Source organism: Muscardinus avellanarius, assembly GCF_963383645.1.
Source record: "Muscardinus avellanarius genome assembly, chromosome: 2".
NCBI lineage: Eukaryota > Metazoa > Chordata > Mammalia > Rodentia > Gliridae > Muscardinus > Muscardinus avellanarius.
Genome location: NC_137787.1, coordinates 61,799,083 through 61,818,777, shown reverse-complemented (window position 1 = coordinate 61,818,777; position 19,695 = coordinate 61,799,083). Strand labels below are relative to the sequence as shown.

Below are 19,695 nucleotides of genomic sequence, written 5' to 3'. Positions count from 1 at the left end.
GATATTCTAAACCAGCTTAGCCCAAAGAAGCATTTTGATTGCCTAATTTAACTTTGTAAAGGAGAAGTAAATCTTACAGCTGGTCTCTGTAAACCTCACAGCTGGAACATTCTAACAGCACCTTGCAGTTTCCAGTGATCAAAGTAAGTTACTTTATATACTAAACTAAGAATTTCATAATAGAAATAATGTAACACCAGGGGGTACGGTTATCATGAAATAATTACACTCCTGGGAGATTACAGGCACAAGGCTGTACCCCAGGGGTGTGATTATCCCATGATAACCACATCTACTGAAATTGCCTTATTGCAAAAATAATCTCTATTCACTGGTGAGACATTATTCAATAGGTGATTTTTTTAAATGAAAAGATTTTTTTTTTTAGCTTGAATCAGCAAGTGGATTAGGAAACTGGTCAGTTTATTTTTCACTGCATTCAAGTTCAGAATACAACATCATTATTTGCTTTCCTATTTGAGATAGAAGAGTTCTGATTTTGTTTTTGAGAAACCTTTAAGAGTTTCTATTGGCTTTAAGTACTACTACTAAATTCAGGTCAAATTTAAGTGCATTAACTTCTATTTGAAATAATTATTTCTATAAAAATTTTTAATTAAGTGTAATTTATCTTCACTATTGAAAATATAGGTAAACAAGAGATGAAACTAAAAATGTTAAGTAGTTCTATCATCCACATATAATATTAGTTAATATAACTAATATAATATAATATAACTAGTATTATATGATATAATACTAGTTAATATTTGGTCTATCTTCTTCCAATCCTTTTTCTATAGTACCTATTCCTATCTACATATCTCTACTTACAGATATAAAGAGAAATACAAATATATTTCTAAATTATAACCTGCTTTTTATGTGTCTTAAATGATGTACATATCACTAAGAAATCCCCTGTCTGTCTCTGTCTGTCTGTCTGTCTGTCTGTCTATCTCTCTCTCTCTCTTTGGTGTGTGTGTGGTACTGGGGACAGAACCCAGGGGCATTCTACCTCCGAGCTACAGCCCCAGCCCTATTTCACTAAGTAGCTGAGACTGTCCATGGACCACAATCCTCTGGTCTCAGCCTCCCAAATGCTGAGATTACAAGTGTGCCACCATGCCCAACTTCTTCCTATCATTTTAATTGCTGCACAGTACAGTACCCCACTGTAACAATATCCCATTATTCCATAATTCACATGAAATATTTTTGTTAGTTACTTCAGTGTTCTCTTTATTATACAGTCTTTTGTGACTAAGTCTGTAGAACACACGATTATTTCCTTGGGATAAATGTATGACTTAAATAAAACATAAGTTAAACAACCAGTAAAAAGTACTATTCTCCCAAATCCTAAAGTTCTTTTAAATAGCATAAGCTGATGTTTTTCAACCTTGATGGTACATCAGAAACAGATTAATGCTCATCATCTTATGTAGTATCATAGTGAAAACTACTGATTTTTATCACAAGGTGTGTGTGTGTTAGTGTTAATTACTGGGGATTAAACCTATAGCCTTATGCATGCTAAACAAGCATGCTTCCACTGAGATATACCCCCAGACATATCACATTTTTATCATAGATTGAATGCCTTCAGACAATCTTAAATCAGGTTCAGGATTTAAGAAATTAAAATATATTGTGTACTTACTAGTATTTGTTCTTGTATCTTGTCAGGTTGAAGGGAAAAATTGGAAATAAAAATTTCCCTAAGATTTTATTCTATAGAGACTGAAACAAAGAATTCAGGCTGCGAGATACTTCTCATCATGAACACAGCCTTTACAATGCACTAGTAACTCTTTGCTCTTTAGTTATTCTAAAAACAAATTTAATATGGGAATATAAAGAAAAACAGGCTTCTGAAAACTATTATGTGATAGTCAATATTTGACAAATCTAAATTTTAAGTTTCTTTTTCAATTTTAGTCACATATTTAGTATAGAGTAAAATCACCTGTAATTTTACCAAATTAACTTATTAACTATAAATATTCATTTCTCTATGTTTCCTTCCAGTCCTAATTTATATGACAGGTACAGGGTAAGTGCTCTTACTGAATAACCCCCTCTACTGATGGATACCTGAGTTGTTTCTAATCTTTCACTACTATTAACCTTAGAACATCTGTCTTATTACATGGAAGGTGAATTTCTAGGTAAAGGGATATGTCTTAAAGGCTTTTGATACGTATTATCAAATGGCCCTAAAGAAGGCATTTTTATCACAATCCAATACTTGTTTGTTTGTTTATTTATTTATTTTTATACTACTGGGGTTCCTGGAAGCCCTTCTACCTTAGGGCTACACTCCCAGACCTATTTTTTTAAATAATTTTTTTAAATTTGGAAACAGGGTCTCTTAAGCCAGCATGGCTGGCTTCGAACATGCGCCATCCTCCTGTCTCTGCCTCCCAAGTGCGGGGATTACAAGCGTGTGCCACCATGCCCAGCTTTACTTGTTCTTTTAAATCTTTACCAAAGTACACAGGCAAAAAAGGCAATATATCCCTTTGGTTTTCATTTCTTTGGTTAAGAATGATATTAAAATGTTTAATAATCATTTAAATTCCACATCTTATAACCACCTGTATTTATGTCCTTTGTGTTTGTGTGTCTATTTTTTTCATACTGACTTGAAGGCACATTTCATACTTTATGGATATTAGTCTCATGCAGAGAAAAAAAAACATATCAATAAAGGTAAGGCTTTCATTCTTCTCATCCTGATTATTTATATATAATTATTATTATTATTTTTTTGCGGGTCTGGGGATGGAACCCAGGGCATTTGACCTCTGAGCTACACACCCTGCTCTATTTTTTATTCTTTATTTTGAAACAGGGTCTCACTGAGTTGCAAAGAGCCTCACTAAGTAGCCGGGGCTGTCTGTGAACTGTGATCCTCTGGTCTCAGCTTCCCAAATGTTGGAATTACAAGCATGCACCACCATGCCCGGCTCTGATAATTTATTTAGATAGAGAAAAAGAATCACTAATATGCAAACTTCTCAAGCTTGGTAAAATATAGGTAAGATTTTGTAGGAACAATTTCAGCATTTTTTTACTTTATTCACTTCATTTTGAAAAAGTTAATTTGACTGAAGAATAGTTCTACAGTAAAACTCCACCATAAATGGCAAGAAAAACTTGAACTGTATAAATTGGTTGAGTTATTATAAGGTTATTGTATATAAATGGAGGGCTGGAAATGAGCCAATAACTAGTCATATTATGTCTAACTTTGCATGTAACAGTGAAGTTAAATTTGTTTGTTTGTTTTGGTACTGGGTATTGAACTCAGAGGTGTTCTACCTCCTATATCCCTAGCCCTATTTTAATTGTTTATCTTAATGCACGGTCTTGCTAGAGTCTTAGAGTCTCACTACTTGTTGTGGCTGTCCTCACACCTGCAATTCTCTTGGATTAGCCTCCCAAGCAGGGATTACAAATGTGCACCACATCTGGATGATGTACTGTTTACAATAATCTTAAAAACTGGTTAACCTACAAGTTGTTTTGGTTGTTCGTGGATTTATTTATTTTTGTTAGTACTGGAGATGGAACCCAGGGGCCTTCTATCTCTGAACTATAACCCCAAACTTATTATTATTATTATTTTTTATTTGGAAATAGTGTCTCCCTAAGTTGCTGAGAGCTTCATTAAGTTGCTGAGGCTGGCTTCAAACCTGCGATCCTCCTATCTCAGCCTCCCAAGTACAGGGATTACAAATGTGTACCAACAGACCCAGCTGTTAGTAGACTTTCTAATACAGAGTGCAATGGCTTGGATTTAGAATTTCCCCCTAGCCCTCATGAAAACAAGGCAGCACTGTTAGAAGCAGGGCACTTGGGGGTGTGGCCTTGGGGATTAAATAAAACCTCTCCTCCTCCTGATCTCTCGATGTGAGAGCAGAGCCATTGCTCTCTCCCTCTCTCTGTTTCCCACTGCCAGACCCTGATATAGACTGAACCCTGAAATCTCCAAATACTGTGAGCAAATAAATCTTCTTTCCTTTCTGTCATGTGCTCTGGTATTTTGGATCACAGGATCAGGATGCTGACCTCTCAAGACAGAGTCAAGATAAACTGGACCTATTGATTATTAAAAGAAAAGGTTATGCTTGGAGTTGATCCTACTCACTCCTCCAGAAGCAGGATCAGAGTAAGAAGAGGTTGGGAGACAAACACAGCTACTACTTTTTCCTGTCCCAAACCAACCCACAGATGATGCAGGTGTAAGGAACCTACAAGGTTGGAGTGAAGGAAAAAAATGAGAAAGATGCAACCCTGTCCAGAAAACAGAATATACTTTTAAGATATAATAACAGATCTCTAGAATAAGAAAGTGGTCAGAAATATCTGAACGAAATAGGTTCTTGGTATAAGACTTACACTACTCCATTTTCTTTGGAGTTTTATTTTCTTTTTGGGTCTTTTTCCCTTCTAATAGTTAGGGTAAGGGGAAGAGGGAACTATTAGGTTATTAAGAATACCTGTACTGTACCATGGTGGACACACTTGTAATCCCAGTACTTGGGAGGCTGAGACAGGAAGATCACAGGTTTGTGGCCAGCATCAGCTACTTAGTGAGGCCCTCTGCAACTTAATGAGACTCTGTTTCCAAATAAAAAATAAAATAGGGCTGGGGGTGTGCTCCTGGGTTTTTTCATCAGTACCACTGAAGTCTGATCTTATATTGTCTCAACACTGAACAAATAGCTTTTTTTCTCCCTAAATAATGGTCTCTTAGCCTATTTCAGAACAATAAAGATTTTTCAAAAACATTAATGCTGCCGGGTATGGTGGCACCTGCCTGTAATCCTAGTATTTGGGAGGCTAAGACAGGAGGATCACAGGTTTGAGGCCAGCTTCAGCAACTGAGATCCTGTTTTGAAATAAAAAATAAAAAAGGCAAGGGATGTAGTGTGAAGATAGAAAGTCCCTGGGTTCAAACCTTAGTACAAAAAATCACAATATTTAATTCATTAATTTTTGTGGTACTTGGGATTGAAGCCAGGGCATTCTACTACTGAGCTATATCCCAAGTTCTTTTTTATTTTGAAATAGGGTCTCATTAAGTTACCCAAGCTAACCCTGAACTTGCAATCCTCCTATCTCAGCCTCTCAACTACTAGGATTATGGGCATGTACCACTGTGCCTAGTTAATCACAATACTATATATATTTCAATTCTAACAGGTACCACTAGAGAAATGGTGTCTCCTTTATTAATGAGTCAAATTCCTACACTCCTAACATGAAAATGGACTTCTTGAATCCTATGGCTTGAATTTGGCTTGCTGGAAGAAAGAAGGATCTCTAGCACTAAGAGTCGAGGCAGAAGGTTAAAGGTTGACTGAGGGTAAACCTGGGCTCAGACTGAGGAGACAGGGAAAGCCACAGGGAGTCTGAAGAGGTACACTGGAGGCCTAGGGGAGGAGTGAGAGGGCTTCATGCCAGAGCACTTGCTTCAAAACACATTCCTGCTTTCATGTTTTAGGAATTCATGTAAAAGTTCTTTAAAGGAAAAAAGTTCTGGATCTGCTTTAAAAAATGCTGAACAAGCTGGGTGTGGTGGCGCATGCTTGTAATCTCAATACTTGGGAGGCTGAAACAGGAGGATCTCAGGTTTTGGCCAGCCTTAGCTACTTAGTGAGGTCCTCCACAACTTAGTAAGACTTGTTTCAAAAGAAAGAATAAGAAAATAGGGCTGGGGGTATAGCTTGGAGGTAGAATGCCCCTGGGTTCAATCCTCCATACTGCAAAAAAAAAAAAAAAAAAAAAAACCCAACCAACTAACCAAACAAACAAACAAAAAAAGAGCAGAAAAAAGAAAAAAAATGTGGTGCATGCCTGCAATACCAGTACTTGGAAGGCTGAGACAAGAGGAGCACAGGTTTGAGGCCAGCCTCAGCAGCTTAGTGAGACCCTGTTTCAAAATAAAAAATAAAAAGGGCTGGGAGTGGCGTGTAGCTCAGAGGAAGAATGGCCCTGGGTTCAATCCCTGGTGCCAAAAAAAAATTGCTGGACATCTCAGTCCTACTATCACACCTATGTTCAAATCAAGAGTTGAAATTTATATTTATTCATTTACTTTTTTGGTGGTATGGGGGTGGGACCCAGAGGATTTCTACCTCCGGGCTATACTCCCAGACCTATTTTATATTTTATTTGGAAACAGTGTCTCACCAAGTTGCTGAGAGCCTCACTCAGTAGCTGAGGCTGGCTTCGAACCTCTGTGATCTTCCTGTCTCGGCCTCCCAAGCACAGGGATTACAAACATGCGCCACCACGCCCAGCAGGAGAAATTTATAAAAATAAAATTACTCGCTTAAGGTTACTGAGTTAAAACCAGGTATGGTGGCACATGCTTGTAATCCTGGTACTTGAGAGGCTGAGACAGGAAGATTGCACAGGTTTGAAGCCAGCCTCAGCTACTTAGTGAGGCTCTCAGCAACTTAGTGAGACCCTGTTTCCAAACAAAATATAAAAGAGGCCTGGGAGTATATCCCGGAGGTAGAAAGCCCCTGAGTTCCATCCCTAGTAACACACACACACACACACACACACACACACACACACACACACACACTTAGTTAAGCACTTTATTCTTATTATGATGAATCAAGATTATATTAGTATCAATATTATACCCGTCTCAATAAAATACTAACAAGGCACTTATAGATTTAAATGAAAACTCAGTTTTAACATTTTTAAAATTAATTAATTAATTAATTTTTTTAGTGGTACTAGGGGTAGAACCCAGAGGCTTTCTACCTCCAGGCTATACTCCCAGACCCATTTTTTGTATTTTATTTTGGAAACAAGGTCTTGCTAAGTTGCTGAGAGCCTCACTAAGCAGCTGAGGCTGGCTTCAAACCTGTGCGATCCTCCTGTCTCAGCCTCCCAAGCGCTGGGATTACAAGCGTGCGCCACCACGCCCGGCCATCTTTTTTTTTTTTTTTTTTAAAGAACCACTTTCTAGTAAAAAACCAATTTTAACATATTTAACATTTTTTTTTTTTTTTTTGGTGGTACTGGGGTTCCTGCATGCCCTTCTACCTCCAGGCTACATTCCCAGACCTATTTTATACTTTTTTTTTAATGTGGAAAACAGGGTCTCTTAAGCCAGCGCAGCTGGCTTTGAACCTGCGTGATCCTCCTGTCTCCGCCTCCCAAGCACAGGGATTACAAGCGTGCACCACCACACCCGGCTATATTTAACATCTTTTTAAAATGAAGCTTTGCTTTTATCTTTGAACCAAAGAGAAATGTCTGAAGTTTTCAGTCCATTTGAATCTGAATATGAAAATTAACCATTTCTTCTCCTTCTAATTTTAGGCTGCTAAGTACTTAATGTATCTTTATTTTTGTGGAACTGGGGGCTGAACCTAGGGGAATTTTAGCTCTGAGCTATACCCCTAGACTTTTTTAATTTCAAAACAGGGTCTCACTAGGTTGCTGATAGTCTCACTACATTTCTAAGACTGTCTTTGAACCTGCAATCCTCCTGTCTCAGTCTTCCAAATATTGGAATTACAAGTGTGTGTCACTGCACCCAGCTTCATGTATCTTACAATCAAGTTAATAGGGCCTTTGGTGGAAAAATTAAATTTAATTCTATTATACAGCATTTTAAATTCAACACATATAATCAGTTTTCCATTGATTATCTTATTTGGGGAATGAGCTTAGTACAAACCAATAAAACCCAAATAAAGAAACAAAACAATACTCAGGGAGATTAAAGAAAAATGTTATTTTATCTTCCCTTCTTTGTCTAAATTCTAAAACAACAACAACAACAAATCATGTCTAGTGCCTACCTGAGCCATCAGTGGGAACAGAACTGGCATTGATTCCAGAAAGACCAAACAGAGGACATTCTCGATCTGTGTTGACATGACCCCATTTGTGACATTTAATGCACCTTACGTTTCGAACCTGAAAAATAGTGAATAATATTTTGTTTATTAAAATAGTAAGAATCTAACCAATGTTCAACTCCCTTTGTCTTGGCAAGGTTCAACTTAAAATTACATTTTTATTTTTATTTTTTTTTAAGTTTTTTTGGTGGTACTGGGGATGGAACCCAGGGGCCTTCTACCTCCGGGCTACACTCCCAGACCTACTTTTTTATATTTTATTTGGAAATAGGGTCTCTTAAGCCAGCGCGGCTGGCTTCAAACCTATGTGATCCTACTGTCTCAGCCTCCCAAGCACTGGGATTACAAACATGTACCACCACACCTGGCTAAAATTACATTTTTAAAAGATCTCCAGGGGAAGCTGGGCGTGGTGATACATGCTTATAATCCCAGCATTCGAGAGGCTGAGACTGGAGGATCACGGTTCGCAAACAGCCTCAGCTACTTAGTGAGGTCCTCTGCAACTTAGTGAGACCCTGTTTCAAAATAAAGAATAAAAAATAGGGCAAGGGGTGTAGCTCAGAAGTCTAACGCCCCTGGGTTCCATCCCCAGGCCTGAAAAAAAAAAAAAAAAAAAAAAAGATCTCCAGGGGAAAGCCATAATTGTTTGGAAATTTAATATTTAATACAAATAATAAAATCTTTTACTATAATTCTTCCTCTAGCCAAGCTGAATCCTATTTCTTTTTATCTCTTTCTTGGTGGCAATATAACAACATCATCCAAAAAGAAATGGTAAAATACCAAAATATAATTGTGTCATATTAAATTCCTTTAAAAAATTAATCTTAAAAGGTTCAAACTTGCTGGACATGGTGGCACATACTTATAATCCCAGCATTTGGGAGGCTGAGACAGGAGGATGGCGGTTTGCAGCCAGCCTCAGCTACTTAGTAAGGCCCTTTGCAACTCAGTGAGACCATTTCAAAATAAAGAATAAAAAACAGGAAAACAAGGCTGGGTTCCATCCCCAGTACCAAAAAAAAAAAAAAAAAAAGAATAGAGCCAGGGATATGGCTTAAAGGTAGAATGCCCCTGGGTTCCATCCCCAGTACTGGGGGGGGGGGAAAAAAGGTTCAAACTTCTAAACCAGGAGCTGGCAAACTTTTTTGTAAAGATTCAGACAATAAGTATTACAGGCTTTTTGGGCCAGATGCTCATGTCTGTTGCAACCTCTCAACTCTGCTGCTGTGGTGGGAAAGCACCATACACAGCACACGAATGAGCAAGCAAGGCAGTGTTACAACCTCCTTTGCAAAGACGTACCTCCTCCAGCCCTATACTGTTCCAAGCAAATAATCATTTAAAAAAACTTTTCTTGAAATTATCTGAAAAATTGCGAGACCAGTATTATTATAACCCTTACTATAAAAGTTTGAATATTTTCTCATTTCTACTATTATTTGATAGCAATACAAATCATACTGCTCTTTTCAACTTAAGCATCTTTTTTTCTTTTTTTTTTAGGTGTTACTGGGGTTCCTGGAAATCCTTCTACCTCCAGGCTACACTCCCAGACACCTATTTTTTATGTTTTTATTTGGAAACAGGGTCTCCTAAGCCAGCACGGCTGGCTTTGAACCTGCGTGATCCTCCTGTCTCTGCCTCCCAAGTGCGGGAATTACAAGTGCGAGCCACCACACCCGGCAACTTAAGCATCTTTTGTACAACAATTTCAAGATATTTTATTTCTTAAATAAAAATTATCCTAAAAAGGTAAAATATATGTCACTTGCCTGAATACCAAAGGGCTGATCTCTGATGTTCATGTCATCTTTGGCATATCTAATAAGTAGAGAAAACACATAAACACAATATTAAAAACAATTTAGTAAATTTTTGTAATACTGGAGATTGAACTGAGGGGCATTCTACCTCCAAGCTTCACTCCTAGCCCTTTTTATTTTATTATTTGGAAACAGTGTCTCACTAAGTTTCTGACAGCCTCACTAAATTGCTGAGGGTGGCTTCGAACTTATGATCCCTCTAAATTGCCCAAGTACTGGGATTACAAACGTGTGGCACAACACCCGGCTTAATTTAGTAAAATAAATTGCAGTTAATCTGAAGGTTTTATAGTTCTAAGAATACTATGAAATACTTTATTACTTCAATAAGTATGTAGAACTATAAAATCAATTTCACATTTCCCAATAACATTTAGCTATAGTATCTAGGCTAATAATTTGGAATTTTAAAAAAGAATATATAAAAGAAGATCATGATCAAGCAGATTAAAATATATGTTCATATTAACTGTTTAATCTAAGAATGAAAAGGCAACAATATAAGATGGGATTGTAGATAAATTTAACGGTAGATATTTTATCTTAAAAGCATACCAGTCCTTACTTTTCTCGTGGAGCTCCTTTCTGCCATTCAAATTTGTATTCTGTCTCTCCTTCTGTCTCTTCTTTCTAAAACATTCATTAAAAATTCTTTCAGTTTTTCAATAAAGTCAAAATCAACTGCAAGTAAATTTAAGCAGAAAATAGGACTTTACCTCTTTGCTTTCTTGATTGCATATCAAAAGTATAGAGGGAAAAAGGGTAAGACAGGTTAGAAACTTCAATGTAAAAGTTACCTACGCATTTATAATATTATAAATGATATAACATTCAATTAAATATGTATGATATCATGTTATTTAACTGAAATTTGCATAAATATACTGTTTTCTTCTTTCACAAGATAAAAATCTAAGACACAAAAGGATAAAATACAATATTGAATAATAGATAATACTTAATGGGCACACTAATTCTTAACTATTAAACTTTATGCTTTTCAACTGACACTGAATATTGTATTTTTTATTTTATTTTAATTAATTAATTAATTAATTAATTATTTTTGGTGGTACTGGGGTTCCTGAAAACCCTTCTACTTCCGGGCTACACTCCCAGACCTATTTTTTCTACTTTTTTGATTTGGAAACAGGGTCTCTTAAGCCAGCGTGGCTGGCTTGGAACCTGCACGATCCTCCTGTCTCTGCTTCCCAAGCACTGGGATTACAAGCGTGGGCCACCACGGTTTTTTTTTGGTTTTCTTGGTTTTTTTTTTGGTGGTACTGGGGTTCCTGGAAGCCCTTCTACCTCCGGGCTACACTCCCAGACCTATTTTTTACATTTTCATTTTGGAAACAGGGTCTCCTAAACCAGCGCGCGCAGCTGGCTTCGAACCAATAAATATTAGAATAAAGAAAGAATAATAAATAAATAAAGTTAATTCTTAACTATTAAACTTTATGCTTTTCAACTGACACTGAATATTGTATTTTTTATTTTATTTTAATTAATTAATTAATTAATTATTTTTGGTGGTACTGGGGTTCCTGAAAACCCTTCTACTTCCGGGCTACACTCCCAGACCTATTTTTTCTACTTTTTTGATTTGGAAACAGGGTCTCTTAAGCCAGCGTGGCTGGCTTGGAACCTGCGCGATCCTCCTGTCTCTGCCTCCCAAGCGCGGGGATTACAAGCGTGCGCCACCACGCCCGGCGGCCACCACGTTTTTTAATTACAGATAGAGTTGGTAGGAAAAAACTAAAGATATATATGTAATTATGAAAAAAATAAAGGTATTTCTGCTGATGTTGAGATTTTTTTCTTCTTCAAATGACACATTATAAACTATTACTAGATTAAAAAACTGCTTTTTGTATTTATTCTACAGTATTGATTACAGGGTTTTTTAAAAACTATCTTCACAGAATAATAACTATCTTATTTCATTATTTTATTTTAGATACTGGGGATTGGACCCAGGAGTGCTCTACCACTAAGCTACAACCTTTCCTATTTCGCTTTTTATTTTAAGAAGGGTCTCACTGTGTTCCAGGTTGGCCTCAAACTTGTGCTCCTCCCGCCTTAGGCTCCGAAGTAGCTGAGATTACAGGTACACAACACTGCACCCAGCATAATAGGATTTTTTCCCCCTTTTTTTGTGGTATTAAGAATTGGACCTAGGAGTATTCTATCTCTGAGCTATACCCCCAGCCCTTTTTATTTTGAAACAGGGTCTCTCTCTCATTTTTTTTTTTGCGGGTCTGGGGATGGAACCCTAGGGCATTAGACCTCCAAGCTACACCCCCTGCCCTATTTTTTTATTCTTTATTTTGAAACCGGGTCTCACGACGTTGCAGAGGGCCTCACTAAGTAGCTGAGGCTGTCTGCGAACTGCGATCCTCCGGTCTTAGCCTCCCGAAAGCTGGGATTACAAGCGTGTGCCACCAGGCCCGGCTCAGGGTCTCTCTTTGTTGCAGAGAGTATGTTAAGTTGCTGAAGCCATCCTCGATCTTAGAATCCTGTGCCTGAGCCTCCCAAGTACTGGGATTATGGACATGCGCCACTATCCCTGGTTGCATAATAGTAATTTTGAAATAATAAAGAACAACTAAAAAAAAATCTGTCAGCAGTTCTTGATCTTTTTAACTTTTTTTGTTTGTTTATATTTTTGTGATGGGTCTCACTATATTGCCCAGGCTGGCCTTGAGATCCTCTGGCTTTAGCCACCTGAGTAATTAGGACTATAGGAACATGCCATCAGGTTTGCTGACAGTTCCCAATCTTTAGTAGCAGGCATATCAAACACTTTAAGGAAATGGGGCATGTACCTTTTTTAGCTCCTGGTGGTGCTTCATACATGAAATTAAGGCCATTCTTTACACGTTCATCTCCCATAAGCAACCTAAAGAAAATTAGACATAAAGTTAACAATTTTATTCCTCCACCCCAAAAGGTAACCTTAGGGAATTAATATATATATTTGTTAGAGATCAAGTTCTAAACCTTTACCCCAGTGACAAGTGGACATTTGAAATATCTCAACCGAGGCAGGTGTGGTGGTGGCACACGCTTGTAATCCTAGTACTTGGGAGGCTGGGACAGGAAGATCACAGGTTCAAGGCCAGCCTCAGCTACTTAGTCGGGCCCTCGAAAACTTAGTAAAACCTTATGTTAAAATAAGGAATAGCCGGGCATGGTGGCGCATGCTTGTAATCACCACGCTTGGGAGGTGGAGACAGGAGGATCGCGCTGGTTCGAAGCCAGCCTTGCTAGCTTAAGTTACCCTGTTTCCAAATAAAAATATAAAATAGGTCTGGGACTGTAGCCCGGAGGTAGAAGGGTCTCCAGGAACCCCAGTACCACCAAACAAAACAAAACAAAACAAAACAAAACAAAAAATAAAATAAAATAAGGAATAAAAAAATAGGGCTGGAGGTGTAGCTCGGAAGTAGAATGCCCCTGGGTTCAATTCCCAGTATTGCCAAAAAAAAAAAAAAAGTATCTAAACATAAATCAAACAATGCTGTCACTTTAGTAATAGTAAACTTTCTTCTAACCTAAAAGATCCTAGTCTTCCCCTTCTAAAAGGAAAAAAAAAATAGCCTACTTACTCTGATAGGATTTTTCTTAAACTTTAAAATGTTGAAATAGTGAGAGCTTTGAAGTGCTATTGAAATAGTTAATATTTTTGAAATCCTCTGTCATAATAGATTTTGAATTCAGTTAAATGGTGCCAACACTCTTTTTTATTTTTGGTACTGGGGATGGAACCGTTTTTTTGTTTTTGTTTTTTTGTACAGGGGCATTCTGCCTCCTAGCTATACCCTCAGCTATTTTTAAATTTTGAAATAGGGTCTCCCAAAGTTGCTGAGACTGGCCTTAAACTGTGATAGTCTTATCACAGCCTCCCAAGTACTAGATTACAGGCATGCAACATCATACCCAGCTCAATACTCTTTGATTTCTTTCTTCCCCTTACTCTCCTCCTTCCTTCCTTCCTTCCTTCCTTCCTTCCTTTTTGTGGTACTGGGGATTCAATCCAGGGCCATTTTACTTTCAAGGTACATCCACAGACCTTTTCTTGTTTTTTTGTTACCTTGCTGAGGCTGTCCTGAAACCCACAACCCTCCTGTCTCAGCTTCTCAAGTACTGGGACTACAGGTATGAACCACCAGGCCTGGATAACACTCTTTCTTAATTATGAGGGAGTCAAACAGTTATGAAAAACCAGTCTGGAATTTCTTTAGAAAGCAAAACCAAATTAATTCTTGTCAGAGTTAAAATCAAGAAAATCAAATCTTTGGTGAGACCAATGAAGAAATACTAGTTTAAAGGAATTCTACAACAGGCTACTTAAAATGAGGAAATCAGTGCCTGTCTATCATTAATAGAACAATGACATGCAGGCCAAAAGAGTGTTTTGTGATGTTTTCTTTTGAGTATATGTTAAAGAAACACCTTTATAAGAGGTCTCAGCACTTCAAATGTAGACGTTTATTTTTTCTTTTTCTTTTTCTTTTTTTTGCAGGTCTGGGGATGGAACCCAGGGGCATTTGACCTCTGAGCTACACCTCCTGCCCTATTTTTTATTCTTTATTTTGAAACCGGGTCTCACTGAGTTGCAAGAGGGCCTCACTAAGTAGCTGAGGCTGTCCATGAACCACGATCCTCTGGTCTCAGCCTCCCGAATACTGGAATTACAAGCGTGCGCCATCATGCCCAGCTGATGTTTATTTTTTCTAGAAGCTTTACCTAATTTGGGACTTACTCACAGACTGTTATGTTTATTTATTTACTTATTTATTTGTATGTGGGAGACTGGAGATTGAACCCAAGGGCACTCTACCATTGAGCCACACTTCTAATCCTTTTTAATTAATTGGTTAATTATTTTTTGTGGTGCTGAGGATGGAACCCAGAGGCTTTCTACCTTCGGGCTACACTCCCAGACCTATTTTGTATTTTATTTGGAAACAGGGTCTCGCTAAGTTGCTGAGAGCCTCACTAAGTAGCTGAGGCTGGCTTTGAACCTCCGCAATCCTCCTGTCTCAGCCTCCCAAGCGCGGGGATTACAAGTGTGTATGCCTGGCCTAATCCTTTTTTATTTCTAAGACTGGGTCTTGCTAAGTTGCCAAAGCAGGCTATAAACTTGCAATCCTCCTATCTCTGCCTCTCAAGTAGCAGGATCAGACCATTATGTCTGGCATATTTATTTTTGAGATGAGGGCCTCCATATTTTCCAGGCTATTAAATACCTCCTGGCTCAAGTGATCCTCTTGAGCTAGCCTCCAAAGCAGCTAGGACCACAGATGAATGCCAGTATATTGGGCTCTGTTCAGACTATATGAGTCACATGAAGCTGTATTTTATATGAATTACGGGTAAAGCTGGATAAAGTGGCCACCCACGAGTATAAGAATAAAGAATGATTTGGTAAGAGATTATTTCATGTAATTAATTATTCTAAAAATAATGGCACAGTGGCATGTTTTACCTATTATCATAAGACTCTTGCTCTTTAAGATACTGTTGCATTAATTCTTCTTGTTTCTTCTTATCATATGATATTTTCTGTTCTGCCATCCATACCTAAAACAGAAAAGTAAAAATATAAATTAAATATATGCATTTAAATTAAGAAGAATGCTTATTGTCTTTCACAAAAAATATAAAATGGCATTGTTTATAGTTTATGACATCATCTGATTTGGTAATAATGCAACATTATCCCAAAATAATACATGAAAAATCTAATTTGTGTCTTGATAAAAGTTCTTAAATCCAACCACTTAAAATAGCTAAACTTTCAGACAAAAGTATCAGACATGAAAAAAACTGCTCTGAGTATGTGTCTCTGACTATGTATAGTACAACACTACCTTGTACTCAGTCCTTACATTGTTTCAGAGAGCAGCAGAAGCCTCTCTACATAGACTATATCTAGACAACTTGTCAACACAGGACACCAGAAGTATGATCATGGATGCTACTGGGTGTCATTAACACCCTAAGAGAGAAGAATTGGAGGAGAAGAAAAGAGAGAAAAGAAATGAAAGATAGTTGTAGGAAAGGGGAAAAGATAAGAGAATAAACAAAAAGATAAGACAGAGGTGCACCAGATATCTGGGAATGTTCAGAGGCATGAACCCCTAAGGCTAAAGGTAACTCATAAAATTCTCAACAACACAAAAGTGAAGATAAAAAGGACACATAACTTAAAAAAGCATATTTAATTACTTCGAGATTTAAAAGGCATCAATGATGCCCTACCACCTTTAAAATAAAGGATAAGCCGGGTGTGGTGGCGCACGCTTGGGAGGCGGAGACAGGAGGATCGCGCAGGTTTGAAGCCAGCCGCGCGTTGGTTTAGGAGACCCAGTTTCCAAATAAAAATGTAAAAATAGGTCTGGGAGTGTAGCCCGGAGGTAGAAGGGCTTTCAGGAACCCCAGTACTACCAAAAAAAAAAAAAAAAAAAAAAAAAAAAAAAAAAAAAAAAAACAACAACAAAAGCTTACTTCATTTCCACATGTTTGTGTACAGGCACATTTTATTGAGTCCCCTATCTATGGGTTGCACACAGTGTTAAAGGCTCACTTCGTTTCAAATCCTTTACATCTCATTTGATTCTCACAACTTCACAATTCAAGTCAACTGATATTGATCATTCTTAATTTGTAGATTAGAACACTGAGGATCAGAGATATTAAACACTTTGTGCAAGGTCTCAGGGCTAAGAGTGACTATCCTGGAATAACTACAACCCATGCCTGACTCAGGCTTTTCCTACTCTACGCTTAGTCAACATTTATTTATTATCATTATCATCGTCATCATTATTTTATTATCATTACCAGTAGTATTAGTGGTACTGGAGATTGAACTCAGAGGCATTCTACCTTCTAGCTACACTCCCAGCTCGATTTTCTTATTTGGAAACAGGGTCTCGCTAGGTTGATGAGTATCTCATTACTTGCTACGGTTGCCCTTGAATCTGCGAATCTCCTGTCTCAGCCTCCCAAGTACTAGGATGACAGGCGTGTGCCACCACGCCCGGGTAATTTATTATTTTAAACGTTAAATTTTCACAAGGCCATCAGATACTACAAGTGAGATGAGCAGTGGAAGCTAGAGATTAATTCCTCTTAAAATATCTATCTTAGAATTCTTTGTGCAGGAAAGCAGAGGTAAGAAGCTCTGACCCTTGGGATTCAACAAGACTAAACCCGAACCAGTTGAGGGGAGTTCTAAGGAACTGTAATATCAGTCTCCACAATTTCAGGGCTTTACACTGTAGCTGACAAGGCCGACGAGGCCAACAAGGGCCACCATCTCCCAGAGGATGCAGAATAAATAAATGTTGAGGACCTGCTTCGCCAGCTCGTTGCTCTGCAAGGAGAAAGGAGGGTGAGCACAAGGGCTTTTGACCTGCAAAGAGGCGACAGCACCATGAATCGCAGCGACATCACAGTCTCGCCTCCAGCAGCCTCTGGGCACCCAGGGGCCGTGGGCCTGATCCCTCTGTGGGTTCCTTTACTCACCTTTTTTATGTTGGATTTGGAGGCGGGATGAAAGTCTTTTTTGCACATGAAGTTGGCGAAAGACTTCCCCATCTTGGAATCTGAGCGGTGAAAGGCAGCGGCCCGGTCAGCGAGCAACGTAAACAAACCCGACTGTACAACCGGAACTGCGCCCCAGCGGAGGCGGGAACTTCCGAGGTCAAAGGTGACGGCTTCCGGGCTGTCAGGCCGGGTAGCTCGCGGGCCAGGTGAGGGGCGTGCTGGGGGAGGCGCGCTCGGCCGCGGCGGGGGCAGGGTAGGCGGGGGGGTTTTGCTACTGCTGGTCAGAAGTTCGAGCCCATTGCTTTCTGTGAACGCTGACTCGAGTTGCAAAAACTTTTCTGCCCCGGTTTTTTCATCAGTTTAATGGAGATGGTAATTCTCGCCCCAACTATACTACGTTAGTCAGGTTTAAACGATTTTGGAAAGCATTTCAATTAAGGCCTATAAAATAACATATCTTCTCCACTGGGGCGGGGGCCCTTTTGTTCCCAGTTGTGCATTGCCTGATGCAGAGAGATGTTCAAGAAACATTTTTTGGATGATGAATACGTATTAGGAGCAAGTCGTTGCCTCCTCGGTAGGCAAGATGCCATTCCAACGAGGCGGCATATGCACTTAGCTTTCTCGACGACCCCAATGGGACGGTTCAGATCACCTATGCAGCTTGTTGGTTCCTGGGACTCGGGTTTTGCATAGACGAGGCTGCTGATCCACCACCCAAGTCCTCTAGCGGGGCTGATGATAAGCCTTTTGTGAAAAATGTACTCCTCTGCCAAATACCACTGTAGCTCTCATTTGAAGGTCTATGTTCCATGTCAAGGAAAGCATTTAACATGTCGTATCTAAATTCCCTTCACAGCCCCGTTAAATCCTTTAGTTTACTGTTGAGCTTGCAAGCATAAACATGGGGATTAAATTGTTTGTCAAGCTTATGCAAAGGTGGGAATAACCTTGAAACACAGTAAGAAGGAGATGCAATATATAAAAACTGGAAGACACAAAGAAAATAACAGAAACAATAGTGACCTTTCTCATCACTGAGAAGAGAAAATCCTTTAGGAGTTTCAGGCTAATGTTGTTTCTTGAATTGTCTTGTTTTCTTTTAATGAAATGCTTATTCGATTTAAAATTTGTTTATAAATTGCTAATATGCTGTAAAAGCTATTCAAGGTTTGCATGGTATAAAAAGAAAGAAAAGAGCTGAGCCTGGGGTGGTAGTGCAGGCCTCTAATCCCAGTTCTTGGGAGGCTGAGACAGAAGGATGATGGCAGGTTTGAAGCTAGCTTCAGTAATTTAGCCAGACACTGTTATAAAATAGAATGATAGAAGGGGTGGAGAAGTAGCTTGGAGGTTGGAGGACTCCTACGTTCAATGCCCAGTATTCCCTCCAAAAAAAGAAAAAGAAAAAGGCTTATGGTATAGCTCAGAAGTAAAAAGCCCTAGCTCAGTCCTCAACACTACAAACATACACATACAAATAAAGAGAAGGAAATGAAAACAATGTGTCTGAAAGCAAAAGAGAAAGTATAGGACATGTATGTGTTCTATTGTATATAAAAATTTTCCAGATTTAAAATAAAGACATAATCTAGATAATTAAATTCTACAGGTTGCCTGTAAATAAAATTGGAATTTTACTAACATCTTTGTATGTTTTTCTGAATTAATGGGTCTGTTTCAAAGTTTTTGTCTTTTCGGTATTACAATTTATGTATATTTTCCTCAGGTTTTTCCTTCTTTTGAGGACATATTGGAAACGTAAGATTTTTTCACCCCACAAGTTCCAGTGGCAACAACAAACATTAATAAGACATGCTCAGCCAGGTGTGGTGATGCACACTTGTAGTCCCAGTACTCGGGAGGCTGAGACAGGAGGATTGCAGGTTAGAGACCAACCTCAGCAATTTAGTGAGGCCCTCTGCAATTTAGTGAGACCCTGTTTCAAAACAAAAAAGTAAAATAGGGTTAGGAGTGTAGCTCAGAGATAGAATGCTGCTGGGTTCAATCCCCAGTGCCATACCTCTTAAGAATCTCAGTGTCCAGTAAGGAGACTCATATACGTACAGAAATATAGGAGAATATAGTCTTTACAACAGTAGGCTAGGTGTAGGGTTCTCAAATACAAAAACAGAGGAAACTCAGGAAAGACTTCAGAAGAGAATGTCTTAATAAGTTTGACCTGTGGACTAACGGTAGTTCTCATTGCCATTTTTTTATTGATTCTTGTAGTATATGATTGATTTCTAAGTCATATTTTTATATTACAGTATATGATATTTAAAACTTTAATGAGCACCCTTTATTAGAAATGGAAATAATATCCCTTGGACATAGAGTAGGACTCTTTGTTTTGTATATGCTCTAAAATGTTTTCACTTTTTATTTTGAAACTTCTATAGATT

At 38.4% G+C, this 19,695-nt stretch overlaps 1 protein-coding gene across 1 annotated transcript in view; it reads right to left on the bottom strand.

Annotated features, from left to right (window-relative positions):
• CIRSR (corepressor of RBPJ and splicing regulator) overlaps positions 1-17,344 on the bottom strand; it is a gene marked incomplete at both ends in the record, with an annotated part of 48,897 nt that extends 31,553 nt beyond the window's left edge. The window contains 6 exon segments of the mRNA XM_080689377.1: positions 7,845-7,962; positions 9,683-9,731; positions 10,299-10,359; positions 12,562-12,635; positions 15,228-15,322; positions 17,273-17,344. Of these exon segments, the coding sequence (XP_080545503.1) occupies positions 7,845-7,962; positions 9,683-9,731; positions 10,299-10,359; positions 12,562-12,635; positions 15,228-15,322; positions 17,273-17,344 (469 nt within the window).
• Positions 17,345-19,695: the final 2,351 nt, after the last annotated feature.